The sequence below is a fragment of the Arachis hypogaea genome, chromosome 13 (genome assembly GCF_003086295.3).
Source record: "Arachis hypogaea cultivar Tifrunner chromosome 13, arahy.Tifrunner.gnm2.J5K5, whole genome shotgun sequence".
In the NCBI taxonomy this organism is placed as follows: Eukaryota; Viridiplantae; Streptophyta; class Magnoliopsida; order Fabales; family Fabaceae; genus Arachis; species Arachis hypogaea.
In genome coordinates this window covers 11,644,393-11,667,954 of record NC_092048.1, presented here as the reverse complement: position 1 = coordinate 11,667,954, position 23,562 = coordinate 11,644,393, and the positions used below count along the sequence as shown (strand labels likewise).

Sequence of the window (23,562 nt, the reverse complement as noted above, 5' to 3'; positions counted from 1 at the left end):
AATAATATAATAATTTAGTTTTCTAATTCAGTAACAAATAATTATGTATAATTGTAGTATAATTTATATTTAGTATAATTAATAATAAATTAAAATATTATATTTTTTCTAATAATATATACAAATACATTTCTCGTTAATTGATTTAAAACATTATTACATGCATTCTAATTAATAATATATAAATATTTTTTTACTCATAATTATGTATTAATATATATGCACGCTCCTTCTATAAGTATAATACTTTTAAGATTAGAAAAAAATTATTAATTAATAATATAATAAAAAATATCAAAATAAAATCATACTCAATATATGAGAAAATAAAATCTCAAAATAACAATCTTAAACAAACTAATCAAAGAATTTTTAATAATAAAAAATTTTAAATATTATTTTATTCTCAAAATTCAATTCAAAAATTATGTTTAATATACTAATATATTTACTCCTTAATTAGAGTCTATATATTTAATTAGAATAATTTGTGTACATTATTTTCCAACAACCGGACACATAATAGCTTATTAGCTTAGATTAAGTTAAATATGAGAAGAAGCAAAAGTGAAAACTAGACGAGGAATTACAAACAACTAACAGAACAAGCAGCACGGGTAACACAGTGACACACACAAACAAACACTCTTCAATTACTTGACTTAAAAGTCAAGAATAATGAACGACCTCACCTCAATTTTTTACTAATTATGTGTAAAAACTTTACATAAAATATTAATACACCTCCATGTGCGATTGGGTTGTTTGCAGTGCAATAGTGTTGTGTTTTCTCTTGGAATGATTTTAATTCGTTCATAACGGTGGGAACAACAACAGAAATAAAGCATCACTTTTTTTCCTCAGAACTTTATTCTCTTATTAATTAATGCAATATAGATCAAAGCTGCAAAGTTCAAACTAACTGTGCCTTGCTGTTAGGAATTGGCTTCTTCAAGAAAATCACCAACCTCACTAAGAGATGTTGTGGGTTCCTCGGTAGAACACGCTGCGACATTAGCTGACGGTAAAAACTAACATGCAGTAATCTTCATGTGAAATTGATAATTAAAAGTTATTAAAGAATAATTTAATCAAACTTGTCAATTTATCTCATGACTATTTGCTATCAACTTTAGATGAAGATAATTATATGATTTCATGTGAATTTTCACTTTGGCTGACTTATTATTATTATTATTATTGCTGCTTATCTTAATTATTTCCAAACTTCTCTTTCTAACTTCATCCACAAATTCTTGGATATTCCGGTCAGAAGATCCACATTCCGCCACAGCGGCTTCTGCAGCTGCCTTCAACTTCAAAACATTCTCCTTAATCTCCTTTGCCTTGGTGCCAACCGTTGCCTCTAATAAACAACACTTAACCTCTTCTCTTTTAATCAACTCGTTGGCAGCTTGGCCCCTACACATTCTAACCGCAACTTTAAACACATCCACTAAATATTTAGAATTCGTGACTTGGTCGCCCCACTGCGGAAATGCCACAAGGGGCATCCCGGAGCCCATGGTCTCCATGGATGAGTTCCACCCACAGTGGGTGACGAAGCACGCCACAGAGGACTGCTCCAGGACTTGCTTCTGGGGACTCCACCACACTATCTTACCATTGTTTCCCGCCTTTTCCAACATTCCCTCCGGCAGCACGTGAATCTTGAGCTCAGAATCTTTGTGCGGCGGCTTCATCACCCGAAGAAAAGAAACTCCTGAATCCAAAAGACCGTAAGCGATCTCATCCACCTGCTTCTGCTTCAAATACACCACGCTGCCGAAAGACACGTAAACCACCGAGGACGTTGGCTTTGTGTCGAGCCACTGGATGATACAGTCATCAGCCTTTAGCAAGCCACCCTTCACGGCGGCGTTGTTGGCTGCCTTGGGGTTACTGAACAACTAACGGTCCCACCGTCTTGATAGGTCGGATCTTAGACATGAAGTCAACATTCTCGTGCTCCAACTCCATAAATGTGTCTATGAGAACGCAAAACGGTTTCTCCAACTCCAAGTTCCTATACTGTCCCAGGATGGCCCTTCTCAGAAAAGGTTCAGGAGTATTAGGGTGCAGAAAACTGGGAATTTCGTCGGACTTCAGCAACGGCATGCAGGGTAAGTGAACGTCGAGCTCTAGGTCGGTTTCGGACGGAAACGGCACCAATTTGTGGTAGTAATGGTAGTAAGCGGAGAAGCATGCGCAGGATTGAACCCAGAGCATGGCGGAAGGGAGGCGGAGGGACTCCGCCACGTCGGAAACCCATGGAATAAAGGGGTTGTTGATGAGGCAAGACACCGGAGGGTGTTGGTTCTTGATGATGACAGGGAGGACTCTCTTTCCAACGGATTCTAGCTGGGGAAGACACTGGTCCAAGTCTTGGCGACGTGGCTCGTCCTCGGCCCACTGGTCTTCGAAGGACTCGAGCCGCACCCAGTTTAGGGACGGCTTACCCGGGACTATATCGCTGGCAAGACTCATTTGTTTTGCCCAGCTTTCCGGCGTGCAAATGGTGACCAGCAGACCTTTTGTGGCTAAGCGCTTGCTAGCCTCAGGAGAGGGTTGACGTGGCCTTGCCTCGGAAAGGAGACCAGGTATACATGCACAAGAGAATCAAATAATCCTTTTGTCATTTTCGCTCTAAAGTTAATGAAGAATGTGGAAAAAGAATGTGGGCTTAAATAATATTAGAGATTTGAAGTTTGTGTTGTTGTGTGGATATGTACAAACATGATAAATAGAGACTTGTAGGTATCACTACTTGAAAGCCAACAATATATGGAAGAGATAGATCAGACTCATAGGGTTACTGGAAAACCAAGAAGTAGTTAGCTGCTTAATCAATAGAGAGAGTGAAATTGTATCAAAATCACGGAGAGAATGTTAGAATTAGTCTATTAGTGTTAGGTTTACTGGGAAGTCGTAGGATGTTTATTTACTATGCAGAAATTGATGAATAAAAATCTAATGTCACCTTATTCAACCAATAAAAATCTAACGTCACAGCAAGATGCACACTATAATACCTTGAATTATTACATATCGGACAGAATCTTAATCATTTGTTGGCGAGGGCTGCATAACACAACCAAAGGTTCAACTTTGGGCATGGTAAGACCTAGTCCTTCCTTCATGTTGATTTCTTCATTTCCAATTTTGTCCAACTCAAAACACTGAACCAATGCTCCCAATGCATGTACCATAACACGTTTTGCCAAAGCAGCTCCAGGGCAAACTCGTCTTCCAACCCCAAATGGAACCATATTATAAACTACGTGATCACCACCGCCACTTCCATCTCCCAGATCAAATCTCTCTGGCACAAACATTGCAGGATCCACCCATAAATCAGGGTCTCTTTGCAGTGTCCACGCATTCACAAGTAGCATTGTTCCTTTTGGTATATCATAACCACAAACTTTGCAATCATTTGAAGACTCGTGAGGTAGAAGAAGCGGAGCCGCTGGGTAAAGGCGAAGAGTCTCGGTTATTACGCTTTGCAGGTACTTGAGTTTGGTTGCTTCTGATTCATTCAAGAGTTGACCATGGCCTGCGTGAGTTTCTATCTCAGCTTCAAGTTTCTTCATTGTTTTAGGGTTGTTGAGGAGAAGTGACACTGCCCATTCCAGAGTAGTAGCTGAAGTTTCGGACCCAGCTGTGAGCATTGCCTACATATATAACATGAATAATGCTTAATATTATTATTATTGTTGTTGTAAAAAGAAATTAACAGTTTATATACTATGGCTCTCTAACTTGCTTTTTGCAACCATAATTTGGCTACAATGTTTCATAGTTGTTACAAGGAAAGCCTCTGGTAGAAGAAAAATGTAAAATAAATTAAACGATCAAGTATATCTATTTTTTTATCTTTTAAAAAAAAGTAATATGAAAATATAAGAAATTTTTAACAATAACAATAGCAATTCAAATTCTTATATTACCTTTATCATTCACTATTTTATAAATTTATTATTGGTTACACAAAAAGTTAGTTGGCTAATAAAATTGTGAAAACATAACTAAAGAAAATACATTAATAGTAGCTGATGCGTACCACGCCATAATCGGCATGGAGGTTCAGTTGCAGACTGACCTTAAAAGTCGGAACCAAGTAGAACAGAACAAACAAACTTTATAAATTATCTCCGAAACTGAATACACCACTCAATCACGTCTCTTCACAAGATATTCACAACGGCACTTGACCAGGAATATCGGAACTAACAGGAGCTCACCAGTAAACCCAAGAAACCTATAAATCTTACCCCCTGATTCAGAAAGGGGCAGGTTCCACATTCACTTCTAGTTATTTACTCTTTATTCATTAATTATTCCCCCACTTACTTGAGCGTCGGAGTGCTTTGTGCAGGTGCTCCCGCCGCCGTGTTTCAGAAGGCCGAGATTAAACTCACATTGTTCTTCGAGGACAACATACAGTCCAGCCACGCATCCAAGCGCTCGGCCGGAGATCATCAACCTCGGTCATCACAGACGGAACATTTGGCGCCCACTGTGGGGCCCGATCTAACCCCACTTTATTTCCACCCTCTTTTCTTCTCTTACGCAGGACCCATTAATTTGAGTACATGGCTGACAATGGAGTCCCTCAACCCAGTCAGGCCGAACTCATGGCCCAGCTGGCCGAACTACAAGCAGAAGTCAAGAGATTAGCTGAGCTATCCACGCAGAACAGCAAGCAAGAAGAAAACAAAGGTCCAACCCAAGGTCCAGCCGATCTAATCTGTGCCAACCCCCCCAAGGAAAAGCTGACCTTGGACAACCCGTTTTCCGAGGAGATCACAAACTACCAAATGCCAAAACATTTCACTCTCCCTTCCTCTCTTGAGCCGTACAAGGGGATTGGTGACCCCCGGGCTCACCTAAAGAAATTTCAATCCATGATGTTTTTTAACGGACCTAACAATGACCCTGTGCTTTGCAGAGCTTTCCCTACTTACCTCGATGGGGCTGCCCTGTTGTGGTTCTCGAAATTGTCTGCAGGATCAATCTCCTCTTTCGAGGAATTAGCCAGGTCATTCATCGATTATTTCGCGGCAGCTCGGATTTATGTGCTTGGATCGGACTATCTCAGCACCATTCGCTAGGGCCCACAAGAAAGCTTGAAGGACTACATGACCAGGTTCACAGACGCCACCATGGAAATACCTGACCTGAACCCAGCCGTCCACCTACATGCCCTCAAGGCTGGTCTCAGGCCCGGAAAGTTCAGAGAAATCATCGCAGTGACTAAGCCAAAGACACTAGACGAGTTCCGCGAAAGAGCAGCGGGGCAAATGGAAATCGAAGAACTCCGGGAAGCCGACAAAACAGAAAGGAGGCCGAGAAAAGAGGATGACAGATCTTCCAGACCAGCAAATGCTAAAGACCTCGGCAGATCATTCAAGCTCACTCCGAAGTTCGACAACTATACCAAATTCAACACAAAGAGAGAAAGGATAATAAAAGAAATACTCAATGCTAAAATCATAAAACCACCTACCAGGGCGGGAAGCTACCAGGATCAGAGGTTCGTTGATAAAAGCAAACATTGTGCCTTCCACCAGAAATATGGCCACACGATCGACGAATGTGTGATAGCCAAAGACCTCCTCGAGAGATTGGCGCGGCAGGGCCTCCTGGACAAATACATTGAGGGTAGAAAACACAGAGAAAATAACAAGGAAGAGCGACAACAAACCTCGGCCAATAAAGACACCAACAAGTGGCCGAGCAATAACCCCCCCCCAAAGGCATCATAAACTGCATATCTGGAGGATTCGCAGGAGGGGGTGAGACGATCTCAGCAAGGAAACGAAGTTACCGTGCCATGTTAGCAATCGAAGAAACAACGCTACCAAACAACAAGGACATACCTGACTTAGAAATCACGCTTAACCAAACCGACATATGCTCGGCTGTTCCAAATTCGGACGACCCGGTGGTAATATCGATCCAAGCCGGCGACCTTCTGGTAAGGAAAGTCCTTTTGGACCCAGGTAGTAGTGTAGATGTTCTCTTTTATTCTACTTTCTTAAAAATGAATCTATCTGAAAAACTAATACAGCCATCGTCCGGGGAATTAGTAGGGTTCTCTGGCGAGAGAGTACCAATCAAAGGTTACATATGGCTAAGGACGACGATGGGAAACAACCCATTATCAAAAACCTTAGCGTACAATACCTAATAGTTGATTGCCCCAGCCCCTGCAATATTATCCTCGGACGACCTACCCTGAATATGTTCAGGGCAGTCGTATCTACTTATCATCTGTGTGTTAAGTTTCAGGCGCAAGACAGCAAGATAGCGACAATACATTCTGATCGACAACAAGCTCGGCAATGCTACAATGCTAGCTTAAAAAAATCGGACATAAGCCACAAACAAAGGGAGGTCCATGCAATAAATGGCACAGAAATCTTATCCCTGGCCGAGCTTGATCCTCGAGGAGATACCCAGGAAAGACCTCAACCAACAGATGAGCTACACAAGATCCAGCTAACTCAAGTCCCGGGACAGGTGACTTACATCGGCCAAGCACTAAGAGGACAACAGAGATCGGAATTGATAAAGTTACTACAAGACTATGCTGACCTGTTCGCCTGGACCCCGGCAGATATGCCTGGCATTAGCCCAGATATCATCTGCCACAAGTTAGCCACTAACAAGACATGCCGACCCATAGCCCAGAAAAAGCGAAACCTCGGCACAGAGAAGTCAAAAGCGGCCTTAGAAGAAACAGAAAAGCTCCTCAAGGCCAACTTCATCAAAGAAATCCGTTTCACCACATGGCTCTCAAACGTGGTAATGGTAAGAAAAAACTCAGGTAAATGGCGCATGTGCATCGACTTTACGGATCTAAACAAGGCATGTCCCAAGGATGCTTATCCCCTGCCATGCATCGATAAACTTGTAGACAACGCCTCAGGTTTTAACAGCTTGAGCTTCATGGATGCATACTCTGGGTACAACCAGATTCTAATGCATCCAGAAGACCAAAGCAAAACAGCATTTATAACTGAACATGGTAATTTCTGTTATAGAGTTATGCCATTTGGCCTTAAGAATGCAGGTGCAACCTACCAGCGTCTGATGGACAAAGTATTCCGACACCAAATAGGTCGGAACATTGAAATATATGTGGACGATATGGTCGCCAAGTCCACTAAAGATCGGTCACACTGCGACGACCTCAAGGAAATATTTGAACAGATCCGAGCATACAACATGAGATTAAACCCAGAAAAGTGCGCCTTTGGAGTCCAAGGAGGGAAATTCCTAGGATTCATGTTGACTTCCAGAGGGATCGAAGCAAACCCCGAGAAATGCAAGGCTATACTCAACATGACAAGCCCCAGGACGATAAAGGAAGTACAACAACTAGCAGGACAGATAGCCGCCCTCTCCCGATTCCTACCCGCGGTTTCAAGTCGGTCACATCCATTTTTCCAGACGATCTTAAAAAACAAACGATTTCAATGGACACCAGAGTGCGAAACGGCGTTCGCCGAGCTAAAGACCCTTCTATCATCACCTTCCGTACTACAAAGACCTGAGGTTGGCAAGCCTCTATATCTATACCTATCCATTTCCAATCATTCCATAAGCTCGGCCCTTGTCACTGAGACAGGAAGGATCCAACAGCCAGTATACTTCGTCAGCAGAGTAATGCAACCAACGGAACAGAGGTACCCGAAGATAGAACAGCTCGCCCTGGCACTCGTAGTCACGGCAATAATGGGCAATAAAAGATGACACGATTTGCGAAGAGACAAGTAAAACCCTTTTCAAATTTTTTCAAAACAAAACTTAGCCACGTATGAAAAACAAAAAGCTCGCCTACCGACCTACACGGAACGCTAGCCGACCTGGGGGGCTATGATGCGTACCACGCCATAATCGGCATGGAGGTTCAGTTGCAAACTGACCTTAAAAGTCGGAACCAAGTAGAATAGAACAAACAAACTTTATAAATTATCTCCGAAACTGAATACACCACTCAATCACGTCTCTTCACAAGATATCCACAACGGCACTTGACCAGGAATATCGGAACTAACAGGAGCTCACCAGTAAACCCAAGGAGCCTATAAATCTTACCCCCCTGATTCAGAAAGGGGCAGGTTCCACATTCACTTCTAGTTATTTACTCTTTATTCATTAATTATTGAGTAAACTACCATTTGTACCCACGAAAGTTGAAAACGCTGACATATCTACCCATAGAAAAAAGAAATTACCATTTGTACCCATCAAAAAATATTTTTACAGGCAAAATTATCCAAACCCTAAAAAATTATCTAAAATCCCTAAATTACCCTTCTCTCCACACTATCATCTCCTTCCTCCCTCCTCTCTCTCTCTCTCTCTTTCAATGTTCTCAGCCACCCAATCCCAGCATCAACCACAAACCACCGTCTCACCCTCCTCATCATCGTTCACCCTTCTCTGCTAGCAACGTCGCGGACCTCTGCCAGCCCAGGAGCACCGCGCCAGCTTATCCTCGCCACCATCACCATCAGCCAAAAACCAGAGCCTACCACGTCAGAGACCCTCCTCTTCACGCTACCTTATCGGCGACGGCAGCATCAAAAGTTGCGAGAATGTCAGAGTTGAAGCAACAGCCGTTCCAGCAGACCTTGCAGATGGCGAGACAGGCCTGCAATTTCAGGAATTTTCCCCTTCATCTTTTGCAGAGCTTCTGTCACCAGCCTTGAGTTATACAAAATTTCAAAGTAAAACTTGCTCAATAGTGAAATGGCGCTTCCTCTTCTTTTTTCTAGCCTCCGCAAGTTCCTGAAATCAAACAACAAAATGTTCCACTGATTCATAACAATAACAAAACACAAATTCAAATGCATTTGAAAGTAAATTGGTAACGTTTTAAGACCTTAGCATGAAGACGACGTTCTCGACCTGTAAGGGGAGTCTTCTTGGTCTTGTCTTTAGGAACGGCGTCTGGTTTGCGTGTTTTGAGGGATTTGAAGGGTTTCTTAGAGGTAGAGAGTTTAGGAGCCTTAGAAGGGGATTCATGTAATGTTTCGGCATTAGAGCCCGAAGCTGGAATCCGCTTCCTCTTCTTGGTGCTTCCATCGTCCTGCCTCTTCGGCGCCATTGTAGCTCAAGCTCTGGGCCCTGAAGTTGAGTTTAGTCGGAAGAAGAGAGGGGCTCTGTTACGCAGAACATGAAGCTGAGGTTTTCGACTTAATGGTGAGAGTGTGTTAGAAAGGGAAAGAGGGGTGGTAGCTGGGTGAAGAGGATGGTGGTGGGATTTGAGATTAGGAAGGAAAAGAGGGGTGGTGGTTTGGTGAAGAGGGTTAGGGTTAAGAAGGTGATTGGGTGAAGGAGGTGGTGTGGTGGTAAAGATAAGGGTATTTTAGGGATTTTAGGTAATTTTTTAGTGTTTGGATAATTTTGTTATGCGAAATCCATATTTCATGGGTACAAATAGTAATTTTCTTTTTCTATGGGTAGATATGTCAGCGTTTTCAACTTTCGTGGGTACAAATGGTAGTTTACTCTTAATTATTCCCCCACTTACTTGAGCGTCGGAGTGCTTTGTGCAGGTGCTTCCGCCGCCGTGTTTCAGAAGGCCGAGATTAAACTCACATTATTCTTCGAGGACAACATACAGTCCAGCCACGCATCCAAACGCTCGGCCGGAGATCATCAACCTCGGTCATCACAGACGGAACAGTAGCATTATAGAAGTGCATTATTCTAACATCACATATTCCACTCACACATAAAGACAATCGATTTAGAAATTCCATTGCCTTCATATGCATGCAAAAAAGCTTCCAATATGTTATAGACACAATAATAATCTAAAATTATATATATGTAACTTAATATTTATATTTATATATAATATTTATAATTAAATATTTATTATATTTAATATTATTTAATTGTTTAATAATAATTTAAAAATTCTAAATTTTAAATTTTAAATTATTTTAGATTAATTTTTTATTATTTCCGTAATATACTTGTTAATTTAGGTAGCATTGAAAGCAAATCCTAATAAATTTATTTGACTAATAATTTTGCACCGATGTCAGCCATTTGATAGGAAAATAATAATTAATAATTCAATCATATGGTCATCATTCACATACAATTTATTGATTAAAGTAAGGTTTCTTTATTTCAATTTAAAAGTGAGGCTGAGTGGATGAAATTCATTCTCTCTTAATTAAGTGTAAGAGATTTGATTCTCGTTTAGAGGCTGAGAGCATGGAAAACAGTAAATTCCTTTTTAAAAGAAACTTTTTCTTTTGGCTTCTATTTGATTTTAGTATATAATATTTTCTTGGCTCATCCTTAAACGCTCCTCGCTAAGTATGGAGTGCTGCACACCTTGTGAATTCATTAAATCTGAATTCTTCATTTATTATATTTTATTTGAATGGTCTGGATTTAAGAAGGTAACCTGTTAATCAGGTTAATCATTTTTTTCAAGTTTTAGATTTTTTTTGTAAGTCTCAGATATTGGACTGAAGTTCAAAATAAAAAAATAGTATATAAATATTAAAAGCAATATGTCTGTACACAAAAAAAAAGTTATTGGACTTTATAATTAAAATAAATAATACATAAAAAATAAGTTGAAAATTCATGTACTAAATCTAGAAAAAAAAGATATATTAGAATTTTAAAAAAATAATATTAAATATATATTATGTATATAATATTAAAATTTAACTAAATTTTGTTTTGTGTGAAATAAAATTATAATATTAAATATAAACACAATGATAAAAAATTTTGTGTTACATATATATTATGTATATAATATTAAAATTTAAATAAATTTTGTTTTATGTGAAATAAAATTATAATATTAAATATAAACACAATAATAAAAAATTTTGTGTTTTATATATATATATATATATATATATATATATATATATATATATAATTTTATTTTGTGAGAAACAAAATTAAAACATTAAATATGAATAAAATGATAAAATATTTTGTATTATATTAATTTAATTGAAAAAACATATATACAATGTAAAAAGCAAACAAACATATAATAATTTTATTTTGTGTGAAACAAAAATTCATATAATTTTTTATTAACAATTTTTTTATTGAAATATGTCATTTTACTATATTTATAATATATTATTTGGAATAATTATATCATTTTAGTTAATATATATTATTTAAAAAATATTTAAAATTTATTATTTTGTATTAAGAATATTATTAAAAATATATTATTAATTTTTCTTAAAATAATACTTTCTTTTCTTTGGTTCAAATACTATGACAATAAAAAAATTTTACGTAACTGCGTCTACTCAATAAATATTATATTCATTTATTTTTATATTGTATGTAAAATAAATAATTAATGTTTAAAAAAGTTAATAAAAAAAGAAGTATTCTTTTTTTTTTACCAACTCTTAGGTGAATATAGAGACTATGTCATTTGAACTATAACTCGTTGACAAAGAAAGAAATACTCTTAATTATATATTAAATAGAATAATTATTTATTAGACTCATTCTTATACAAATAATTTTTTTTTTAGTTTTATATCTGTAATATTTTATACCAATTAGCTTTAAAATTTAATTATTTTTTGAATAAATTAATAAAAAAATACAAATAATTGTTTAAATATAATTGTATTTTAATTTTTCATTCTATTACGTATACGTTGAGGATAATTTGAAATAAAAAATAATGGACTTGTTGTAACTGTCATGTATTTGCTTTGACTGCGTCGTCATTTGAGAATCATGGCACCTTCATGGAGACCAGGTTCTTCTACAGAATCAATTTTACGTTTGGAGTTAGCCAACCAGCAGCGGCTATAAACAACGTCTTTCTTTTCTATGGCAGCAATTTTTCGGGCTTTGAAGGTCAATTTATGGTAGAGGTGAAATGGGGTGGGTTCAAGAGCGTCAAAATCTGTGCCTAGACAGAACAATAGTGGAAGAATTCGATCAATTTTTTCTGAGTACTTTTCTGGTGTAAAGATAGTCCTGTGTTAAACGAGCGAATTAGTTATTTTTTGTTAGTGTCGGTTTGTTTGTTCAACCCATGACAAAAAAAAAATAACAATAATAAATAAATTTAATTTACCTGATCACTTTTGATAATAGGTTAACTTTTAAAGAGTGCTGCACTCCCTACTTTGTCTGGAGTGCACTAGCTTTCGCCTATTTTCTTCTTGTCCTATTCGAACTAGTCGTTGCGTTGCCGCTAGTCTAGATCTCTAGGACTTATAAATAAACAATATCAACTGCCACTACATTAAAAATAATTATTAATATAAAACATTTATTAAAATTAAATTAAATTATTCATATATTTTTATAGATAGAGTATTTTTAAAATAATATAATATAATTACCATATTAATTTTTAATAGAAAAATTGTAGAAAGAATGAATTCTGACCAGAATGACTCCTTTCACAGTTTCATGCGTGTAGAATTCAGGATCCTTGTGTTGAAGATCCAACATGACATCAATTAAATTGAGATTATTCATATTATTTTGTTGGTTTCCTTTGATGCTCTTATTTCTTCGATGATCATCAAGTAATTTCTGTAAGAAGCCATCCATCTTTTTCATCAACCTCACCATTCTCTTTTCCACACCTTGGAAATCAATCCATTTTAGCAGTGGAATGAAGTCATTCAAGTTCCCACTACCCAGAAGCTCCGCCATCTCCTTCACTAGAATCTGGAACTCTTTCCCTTCTTCGTCAATATCCTTTCCATAGTTACGCTTCCCAGATATCATCCTCAGCATGATATTGAAAGAAAGCTCAAAAAATCTCGGCCTTAGTTCTACCTGTTGCGGTCACTTACAAGTTACAAGATTCAAATTAATGGATTAAATTAAACGACATATATATAAAGAAGTTAGCAACTTTAATTTCCGAGATGCATAGCTATTTACCTAATTCAAACTTATTGAAAATTTTAAGATATAAGTATAAATGTTTACTTAATCAGCAAACATTATTTTTGAGGAAAATAATTTCATAAGATGATATCAAAATTTTTATATAATTTAAAAGTTTAGAATATAATTTTATTTTAATTTTAAATAAATTAAAAAAAAAAATATATATATATATATATATATATATAAAAACCTATTAAAGATATAATTATTTATATTTGATTAAATTATATAAAAAAAATTATATAAAATTCTTATATAAAATGATGTATTAATTTTTTCTAGAAGACTTTCCACAAAACCTGTTAAATAGGAACAAAGTTAAACTTTTGAATAAGTGATCTTGCAATCAAATATTTTTACAATTCATACTTAAAATTTTAGGTCTAAACTTATACCTTTAAGTTTTGAGCTTTGCAATCTTGAAAAAGTTGTTTCAGCAACAACTGAACCTCGTCCTCTCGGACTCTAGCAAGCATGGCAAGACGGTTGGCGGTGAAGAGCTCAAGAGATGTTAGACGGCGGAGGCTGCGCCAATGGTCGCCATAGGGAACAAACGCCATTGTCTTACAATTGTAGTTGAGATGCTTCCCAGCAAGTGTTTGGGGACGGTTTGCAAAAATGATATCATTGTTTGTGAAGCATTCTTCAATGGCGGAAGGTGAAGAGACGACAAGAACGTTGCGTGTGCCAAGTTTGAGGAATAGGATGTGGCCATATTTCTTTGTTAGGTTGTGTAGGCTTCGGTGTAAGGGTTGATTTATGAGATGAAGGTGACCTATGATTGGTAGAGAAGTTGGACTTGGTGGTAGATTTTTGTTGTTCTTATTATTTCTTTCAAGTATGAATTTAGCAAGAAAAAGAAACAAGAGAAGAAGAAGTATCATCAGCCAGTCCCCTGAAACTGATGCTTCGTCTTCCATTTGGATATGTTATTATTGTAAAATCTAAGGTACTGAACACACTATATATTAATGTTAATTATTATATTGGCCGGCAGAAGATAAGATACTATATATGTAGCAGGTAAATGTTATTTTATCGAGCCTCAAGGAAAAAGTTTCTTCCATTTAAAAAAATTTCATAAACATTAAAGTTTTGACATCAAATTAGCTATTATCTCTTTAACTTTGAGTATATTATTTATATATTATTTTACATTTTTTTAATAAAATAATTAATTTTTTATAGTTGAATAATTAAACTTATTTATATCAGTATAATAAAAAAAAAGTTTTTACAAACACAATATATATTCTTATAGAGAAATGTTAGGGGTCAGCAACATTTGAGATTTATAGCCATCAAATAGCCATCAATGAGATTTTTAATGGTGTGAGATTAATATGAGATTTCATCCAATGGCTCACTCTTCTTTGATGGTTACATGCTGGCCAAAATTTGATAAAATTGCTGGCCCCTTAGACTTTTCCGTTCTGATATAATGATTGTGATTGATGGATGATATTTTTTATATACAAAAAGTATGATTTTTTTAAATTAGTTTTATTTTTTTAATATCTTTTATGTTAGTGTTATTTTTACAATATATGGAATTTTTGTTTTTTATTTGAAATTATTTTACGATTCTGTGTTATTAATTAAAAAATAGTTTAATAATTTATTTTTAATTTATATTTTATATATTTGAGTAATTATGTGTTTAACTAAAATGATTAATTAAAAAAATAAAAGCAATACCGCACTTTCATAGTAGATATCAATTTCAAATTACAATTGCTTCTACATATGGCTTATTTTAGGTCATTTACAACAATTCTACCCACAAAAAAAAGTGAGAGACAACAAAGCAACTCTTTATGAATATTAGTTATTCTCTTTGACAACTAAATACTCAGAAGAGCCTAAGTCAAGAAACAAAGACAACACAATAATCAAGAAAACATCATATCATCCTTATTACTATTCTCCTATTTCTATTATAATTCTCCTTCCTCGCTGCTTCTACATATGATGAACTTGATTTTTACCTAGACTGTTGCAATCTGCAAAACATAAAATGGAACATTGAACTAGTAATTCGCGAGCAGGGGTGGCGCCCTATATATGTTTTTTTTTTTGAGAGCGGGGTTCTTTTTTGGTTTTGGTAAACATAGGGGCCTAAGCCCAAAGAAAAGAAGTTTATCAATACCTCCACCAAAGGACAGTCAAGATAGAATAAGATTGACATCGGGGGTTCTAAAACCACAAAAGCAGCAAACAAAAACTGATCTGTGGTTTTTAGTTTTGCCTTTTTTTTGGTTTTTGGACATGAGTTTTATCTCTTCTCCGGCTTTTATTCGGGCCTTTTTTGTAAATTTACATTTTCTATTTTTAGGGCTATAGCACATGATAAAATTACAAGAATTAAGAGTCCGTTTGAGAAGTAGCAGGAGCTATTTTTTTTTTCTTATTTTTGAATTATGAAAAGTCATAATCTGCGTATTTGGCACCATTTTATAAAAAGATTTTAACTTGTCAAAAAGTTAATTTGCAGCTTTTTGAAGAAATAGAAGTATATGACTTCTTTGCTTCTCCATAAGTCATTCTACCACTTACTTAAAAAAAATTAAATTTCAAAATAAAAAAAATTTACTTTCCTTCTTGACTCTGTGAAAAATACTGACCCTTCACCACCATTTTTACGCAAGGTCTGCTAGAAGCACTGGTCTTCCACCATTATTCCACCATCATTCTCACGCAATGTTCCAAACTTCACCATTTTCACGTAATGATTCATCTGATAGAAGTATTGATCCTCCACCACTATTTTCAAACAATATTGCATCTAAACAACCTACTGCATATATTCCTTCTAAGTATTTTTTTTTATCATTTTATCACTCTATTTTTCATTATTAAATTTATATTTAACTGTGGTATGAAATTTCAATTTTTTTTTTATATGTAATTTTATAGCTTGCTATTATTTTCATAATTAATTATAGCAAGTTCTTGACCTCAATAAAGGAGAGAGAGTTCTAATAAGAGTAAACAAAATAAAAAATAGCAACAAAATATACATTGACACACATTTTATATTTATTTTTTATTTTCACCTACCATATCATACATAATATTAGTGATTAGGTTATGTAAAATCAACATTATTATCATCGTTATTTTAATATTCATTCTCTTCTGTAAAAAAAATTATTTTTTGAGTTATTTATCCAAACGCTATAATTTTCAAATAAGTACTTTTATAACTAAAAATCCAAATACAAAATAACTTATTTATAAGCTGTTATTAATAAAAGTTCTTATGCTTTAAGGCCCAGTTTGAGTAACCAACTTAATTAAGCTCTTTTTAATAAAATAACTTAAACAATAAATGATTCTGTTAAAAGTAACTTATAAATAAGTTATTTTGTGTTTGGATTTTTATCTCTAAAAATGCTTATTTTATAAAAATGTGATGAAAAGTAGAAGTATTATGAGAGAAGTCATTTTTTTTAACTTCTCTATAAGCTCCTAAATAGCTTCTTAGAAAGTTGCAATTTGATTTTAAAAATTGCACCAGAGATTAATACTATTGGGTCGCAGAACCGGAATCCGGTTCACATTTTGCACCAAAAAAACGGCACCGTTTTTTGCATTAAAAAAAATGAAAACGGAAACCCTAAAATGTCCTAATCCCCTTCCCCTTTCGTTGAGCAATGAGCACTCACTCACTCACAACTACCAGCAGCAGCATCGAGCTCCTCCATCACTCGGTCAATTGCTCCGTCCAGCCACCGACGTGTCACCTCCGCCATAGCAACTGATCGAAACCGCCTTCCCCACTACTGTCTCTCCACCACTGCTCGAAGCCACCGTCCACTTGCTCTCTTCACTCCGTCACTCTCGTCCACTGTCGTCTCCATCACTTCGTCACTTGCTCTCATCTCGCGTCGTTCCTCCGTCGCGCAAAGCCGCTGTTCCGCCGCGCCAGCTCTGTTCCACCAAGCTCCAACCCTTCTCTGCTCCAGCCATCCGGTTCTCCCTCACCTCTGTGCTCTAGAAGGTATTCTTCTTAGCATTGTTAATATGTGATTTTCCATTTTTCTTCTTCAATTATTGCCGTCATTACTTTGGTTTGGTTTAGGATTGTCGATGATATTGATCATGTTCTTGAATCTTGATTCTGATATTGCGTGGTTCTACTGTTACTTTGTTATGGTTCTGTTGTTACCTGATTTTCTTTAATTCTGTTATGGATTTATGGTTCTGTTGTGAATTTTTTTTGGTTGTGTACCTATTGTTGTCATTACTCTGGTTTGGTTTAGGATTGTCGATGATGTTCTTGAATCTTGATTATGATCTTCTGTGGTTATATTTTTAATTTGTTATGGTTCTGTTGTTACAGTGACTGATTTTCTTTGATTCTGTTATGGATTTATGATTCTGTTGTGAATTTTTTTGGTTGTGTACCTATTGTTGTCCATATCCTGGTTTGGTTTAGGATTTTCGATGATGTTGATGATATTCTTGAATCTTGATTATGATATTCTGTTCTGTTGTGAATTTTTTCTTGGTTGTGTATCTATTGATGTTGGCATTTCATGATTGATTGTTTCTTTATTATTTGACTTTTGAGTTTGTATTTGGAGGAGATTATAATGTTGTGGTTGTGTATTTCTTTTAATTTGGATGATAGTTTGAAGTTTACATTAGTTTATAAAACAATCTTTTGATTGAATCACAGTTGAATCTATTAAACTAGTAAACCAGTAACAACCGGTTTGGTTGTCTGAACCTTGGCTTTGTCAAATCAAACCTAAACATTGTGCTTTTCTTTGCCCTCACTTAGGGTTTTTTTCGCTTGTGCCTTTGCTTCTGCATCTGCTTCTCCTTTTGGAACCTAAACATTATGATATTCTGTCTGTTGTGAGTTAGGTACGCATATACCATCTCACCGAGAAGGAGAAAGACTGTGAAATTAAAGCCGCCAAAATCAGGGATCATCCAATGTCCTAAAGGGGATCAGCTCGAACATCATCAAGTTAATTTGGATAAGGATGTTTCTCCTTCAGCATCGTCTCATTCGTTTGCAATTCATTTTGAAAGAAGCACCGCTGAACAACATGTTGATCTTCTTCCTTTTATTTTTCACTATTTTTTTTTCCAAACAAGAATTAATTTCGTTATGGGTAGCTCAAGGCCTCTTTACCACTTCGTCTAAACGGGTGGAGGATCAAGTGTTTGACTCATTGCTATCTGCTCAAGTTGTTGCTTCCAGGTTAGATTCATCCGTGGATTTTTTGCGCACTTTCCTGTATAAAATCAACCAATTCAAATTAAAGTTTTCAGCAGAATATATGCCAGTCTTTGATGGAGACATTGATAGTGTTCCCAACGATGTTAAGTATTTTTTCATAGATGCTAAAAGCATCAAACATGTTGGTTTTGAGTCATTGGAAAGATTTTGAAATCTGTAATCGCGGTTCGTTATTCCCACACTTGAATTTTATGTTGATCAAGTCAGGGTGATCTTTTTTTAGACTTAAGCACTTGAGGGCATTAAATTTTAGTAGAAGTTATATTTCGAGACTGCTAGTTCCTTTGGAAACTTGGAATTGCTTCGATATCTTGATCTCTCCTATACACCCATCAAAAGATTGTCTGATTCAATTGATAGTTTTTCTCATTTGCAGACTCTAAGGTTAAGGAATTGTTTTAAGTAAAATGGGTTGTCCAAAGAGATTGGAAAGGTCACCAATTTAACTCATCTTATTTTTGACATTATTAGACAATTGTATTCTATCCTTAATGGGATAGGTAACCTGACTAATCTTCAGACTTTATCCAAATTTGTTGTTGGTAAGGATGATGGTTGTTGGATTGTAGAACTGAAGGATTTGGTTGATCTGACTGGTATTTTAAGGAAGTCCATGAGGTTGATTTGAGCAGTAAAAAGCTGCTTAGTCTAGAACTAATACCTCAAGGGAATGTGATGCTGTCAAAGAAGGTTGATATTCATATTTCTAACTGTTCAAGATCCAAAGAAGGTTGAAGATATTGAAGGATTTGTTCTTCTTTGATAGCATCACATTCTTGAGGTAGTCCACCTTAGTTCTAGATTGAGCAGCTTCTTATTGCTCAAATCAAACCTTACGAGCTTTTTCAAAACTCGAGAGGTTTTCCATTCTTAAAATACATTCAGTCAAATCAACCAGATCTTTCAGCTCTACAATCCTACAACCATCATCCTTATTAACAACGAATTTGGATAAAGTCTGCCGACTAGTCAGGTTACTTATCCCATGAGACATAAAATCCAATTGTCCAATAATGTCAAAAACAAAATGTGTCAAACTGGTGAGCTTCCCAATCTCTTTGGGCAACCCATCTAGCTTAAAATAATTCTTTAACCTTGGAGTTTGCAAATTAGAAAAACTATCAATTGAATTAGACAGTCTTTTGATGGGCGTATAGGAGAGATCAAGATATCGAAGCAACTCCAAGTCCCCAAAAGAACTAGGCAGTTTCGAAATACGACTTCTATTGAAATTTAATGTCTTCAAGTGCTTAAGCCTCACTCAAGAAAAGATCACGCAGGACTTGATCAACATAAAACCCAGGTGTGGGAGTAACGAACAGGATTTCTAGATTTCGAAATCTTTTCAAAGACTCAAAACCAACATGTTTGATGTTTCTAGCATCTATGAACAAATGTTTAACATCGTCAGGGACACTATCAAAGACTCTGGCATATTCTACAGAAAACTTTAATTTTGACTGGTTGATTTTATACAGGAAAGTGCGAAAAGAACCCACAGCTGGAAGGAACAAGAACTTGATCAGATAGCAATGAATCAAACGCTTAATTTTCCGCCTGTCTAGAACAGGTTTCAAGGTCCTGGTTTCGTACACTTACTGCAAACTTAAATGTTAAAACAGTGCAGTTTGTGTCTTTTTGTTCGTTTGACAAATCAATCCTTTCATTATCTATCTCTTAATTCAATGTAAATGATATTCTTACTGCCAGCAACAATGCATAATATTTATTTTTGAGTAATGCTAGGTAGCCAAAATATTATAGACAATAAATAAAAATATATGATCAATAATATTTGTACTGATAAAAGAGTGTAAATAGGCCTGGTAATATGTATCCAACTCGGACCAACCCGTTCGAGTAGGGTTGTCTATTCTGCCCGCTGTGGGTAGAGTAGGGTGGGGTAGGGTACGGGTTTAGGGTATACCCTATCCTACCCGCACCTCTAATATATTATATAATATATATAAAAAAATTATGTATGTATTGAAGAAAGTAAGTATTGAAGTCACAATCTTTTTCTTATAAAAACTTGAAGTAACCATTAAACTAGTTGATGATTATATTATTTGTAATTTTATGTTGGATTTTTTAAAGATTTTATTGTTTTTAATTTTAATTTGAACTTAATTTTTAATTTTTTATTTTATTAATATGTATAAAATTTGGAATGGTTGAATTTTATATTTGTTTGAAAATTTTTTTTCTATGGATAGGGTCGGATAGGATAAGGTTTAGAACTTTAGGATGCAGATAGGGTTAGGGTTGAGAGATTTTCAACCCGCTGGTAGGGTAAGATAGAATTTTAAAAAAGTTTTCAACCCGCGGGTACAGTAAGGGTAGAGTCCAAATCCTATTCTATCCTACCCATTGCCAGCCCTAAGTGTAAATTACGCTCCTAACTTAATTGACACAATTAATTTCTTTCTACAACTATCTTCTCTCATTAATTACACCAAAAGTCAATTCCAAATTAAATGTGAACCAAATCTCAAAAAATTGTCTTTCATTATTACATTCATATAATTTTATAATTTTTTTTTCAAATAAAAATTTTAAATTACGATATTTTTAATCATAAAAAAATCTCAAATTAGTATTACCTATATATTTTATAAAAACTAAAAGTATCTTAAATTTGATTAGTCTCTATTTATTGAAAATTAGAAACGTCCAAAATTATTAGTTTTTTACCTGTAAAATAAAATAATAATAATAAATTAGTACCAATTCATTGATTATATAAAAATAGAGCTGATCATTATGTATTTTAAGAACGGAAAACGCCTCGAGTTTTGAGAAACCCAGGAGGTTGATTTGAGCAGTAAGAAGCTGTTCAGTCTAGAATAACGTGGACTACCTCAAGGGAATGTGATGCTGTCGAAGCAGAATAAATCCTTCAATATTTTCAACTTCTTTGGATCTTGAACAGTTAGAAATAATAAGTTATGGAGGTTTTAAGCTTTCAAATTAGATTTCTGATCCATCCTATGCCTATCTAGTTGATATGAAACTTTATAACTGCATGAATTGTGGATGTCTTCTACTCATTGGTAAATTGCCGTCTCTTCGCTTTTTGTGTATCAACGGAATGGACAAGTTTGAAAGAATAGATGAACACTTTTGTCGGGATGGAGACGATCAGCAATATCATGCATTTTCAAAGTTGGAAAAACTGTCAATTCATCCATGCCTCAATTGAAAGAGTGGACAGGAGTACAAAATGGAGACTTTCCATGGTTGAATAAACTTGAGATAAAATTTTGCCCTGAACTGCACTCACTTCCAGTGTTGTCTAGTCTCAATTCTCTTAAGCATTTGAAATTGTGTTATTGTCCAAATATCTCATATTCTTTTGATGGAAACAGATTTAGATGTCTTGAATATCTTTTGATCAGACACTGCTCCGAGCTACCGAAAGACTGCAAGAAAGTGGAGGGCAAATACTGGAGAGAGATAGCTCATGTCCCCAATGTATTTATTGATGATGAAGAAATCACTCGTCTTAACTGGTTAGAACTTTATTATTTTTTTCCTTATATATATTTGGGATTCATCTTTTTATCTTTACTTTTATTAATAATATTTTGCATTCCAAATAGACAACTACCTAAGCTGTAATTGAGATATTTAGGTTTGTTTTTAACTTATATTACTGTCTTGTTCTGATGATGTTTGCCAACTTGTATTAACTTGGTTTCACCAATTAGTGTACTTATTTCTGACTGCCTTGTATATTCATAATTCATAATAGGAATATTTAATCTAATGAAGCATTTAGCTTGCTAGGACTCTTTAATATTATCAAATTTAGAGAAGACTTAATAAGATTTTGGTCTCTGTAACATTAGCAAACTTTGGTTTTGTCCTTATAGTTTTATTTTATTTTCAAAGGGGCCAAAAATTTATTTAAGCTTTTAGAAAATTAATTTCTAGATTTGAGCACGACATGAATGAGGCTGACCCTAGTTTAAGTAGTTGCATCTCTACACAAGGGTGATGCAGTGTTCAATGCTCCTTACCTGGTAAGGTTTGGGAAGGATAGATGTATGTAGCCTTGTGCCTGAAAATGGAGATGTAGTTGTGGATTGTAAGCCAGAAATAACAATAATATATGTTCCTCCTTCAGTTTGGAAAGAGAAGAAAAGGCTCGGTGGTTTTGGCATAGGCATAGCAGTTGCACCATCAGAAGATTTCCATCTTATTTAGTTTTCATACATTGCATGATATGATTTATTTAGCAGACACATCTAGGGGGAAAAGTTTTGTTGTGCTTGTAGTACTTTGCATGTTGTATGGAGTGCCAGTTCTACACAAACTTTAACATTGTAGAAGTAAACTTGAAGGCTCACAGACTCTGTTGAAAATTTTCATAGAACTTCTCTGTTGAACTTATTGCAGGTTGCAGAGGAATGGTTAGTTGTTAGGGATCATATGAGACGATGAATTTCAGGTTTCACCAAGAACTTTCAGATTTATCCGCTTTTGGTGCCGAGGTTGGTGATAGGAAAGTCTGTAAAGCATTTTGGCCTGGTGCTACAGTATGAGGGAGCTCTTTCTATGACTCTATGTTCCTATGTTGAGATTTAAAGCCAAACTATTAGTGTAATCTCATCGTATTGTTACTCTTCTAAGAGACTGTTTCGCTTATAGTTATTACAATTATCAAATCATTTGGAGTGTGTTCCATTTATCCTGAATTTCATGTTCCACCGGCTAAAAATTGGTCAATTATACTATGCTTCTTATTCGTCAACCTTATCACTTAAAATTAACTAACAATGTTACGCCTCTATTATATAAGTTGTTGTAAACTATTTTGGTGTGTGATTAATTGCAATTGATTATACAATATTTTGGAAGTATTATTATCAATTAGGAACTGGCAATTTATGAAAAACCATGTTACTTATTCCTCAATCTTGTCACTTTAACTTAACTAACAATGTTATTTGCACATCAAAATAGTTGGTGTTTGTTTAGAAAATAATTCTACTAGTATTAGATTTATTGATGGCTAATGGGTTGTTGCATGCACAAAGTGAGATTTGAATCTCTAGTACTTGTTTGAACGAATTATTGAATTAACTATTAGACCAATCCAAGATGGTTCATGATCTAATTATTATTAACACATAACTTAGACAGAACTTCAATCATACTCCGACTTGTCCCACACAAAACCACCAAAGGCTCAACTTTGGGCATGGTAAGTCCTAGTCTTTCCTTCATGTTGATTTCTTCATTTCCAACTCTATCAAACTCAAAACAATGAATCAATGCACCCAATGTATGCCCAATGATACGTTTTGCCAACACTGCTCCAGGGCAAGCTCTCCTTCCAATATTCATGGAAT

The 23,562-nt window shown here is 35.3% G+C and overlaps 1 protein-coding gene, 2 long non-coding RNA genes and 1 pseudogene across 3 annotated transcripts; 2 read left to right on the top strand and 2 right to left on the bottom strand.

The window, feature by feature from the left end:
* Positions 1 to 1,100: 1,100 nt before the first annotated feature.
* On the bottom strand, positions 1,101 to 2,820 carry LOC112732656 (gallate 1-beta-glucosyltransferase 84A24-like; annotated as a pseudogene).
* Positions 2,821 to 2,959: 139 nt separating this feature from the next.
* On the bottom strand, positions 2,960 to 13,900 carry LOC112737206 (cytochrome P450 81Q32). The gene is made up of 3 exons (XM_025786989.3): positions 13,344 to 13,900; positions 12,433 to 12,831; positions 2,960 to 3,674 (listed from the first exon to the last, which is right to left on the bottom strand). Exons 1-3 carry the CDS (start codon positions 13,866 to 13,868, stop codon positions 3,042 to 3,044), a joined length of 1,557 nt encoding a protein of 518 aa, XP_025642774.3. The 5' UTR covers positions 13,869 to 13,900; the 3' UTR covers positions 2,960 to 3,041.
* Positions 13,901 to 16,577: 2,677 nt separating this feature from the next.
* On the top strand, positions 16,578 to 19,945 carry LOC140177852 (uncharacterized). The gene is made up of 2 exons (XR_011869354.1): positions 16,578 to 16,951; positions 17,824 to 19,945. It is a non-coding gene; the product is annotated as an uncharacterized lncRNA (long non-coding RNA).
* A 1,628-nt stretch (positions 19,946 to 21,573) lies between these two features.
* LOC140177851 (uncharacterized) lies at positions 21,574 to 22,875 on the top strand. Its single transcript, XR_011869353.1, has 2 exons — positions 21,574 to 21,717; positions 22,607 to 22,875. It is a non-coding gene; the product is annotated as an uncharacterized lncRNA (long non-coding RNA).
* The last annotated feature ends 687 nt before the right edge of the window (positions 22,876 to 23,562 follow it).

What these genes read in the sequence shown, in the direction of transcription:
- LOC112737206 (XM_025786989.3), bottom strand. Translation starts at nt 13,868, where the DNA reads ATGGAAGACGAAGCATCAGTTTCAGGGGACTGGCTGATGATACTTCTT. An exon ending in GCAAAGCTCAAAACTTAAAG is followed by an intron (nt 12,832 to 13,343) that starts GTATAAGTTTAG and finishes TGACCGCAACAG; the next exon opens with GTAGAACTAAGGCCGAGATT. An exon ending in CTGTGAAAGGAGTCATTCTG is followed by an intron (nt 3,675 to 12,432) that starts GTCAGAATTCAT and finishes TTATATATGTAG; the next exon opens with GCAATGCTCACAGCTGGGTC.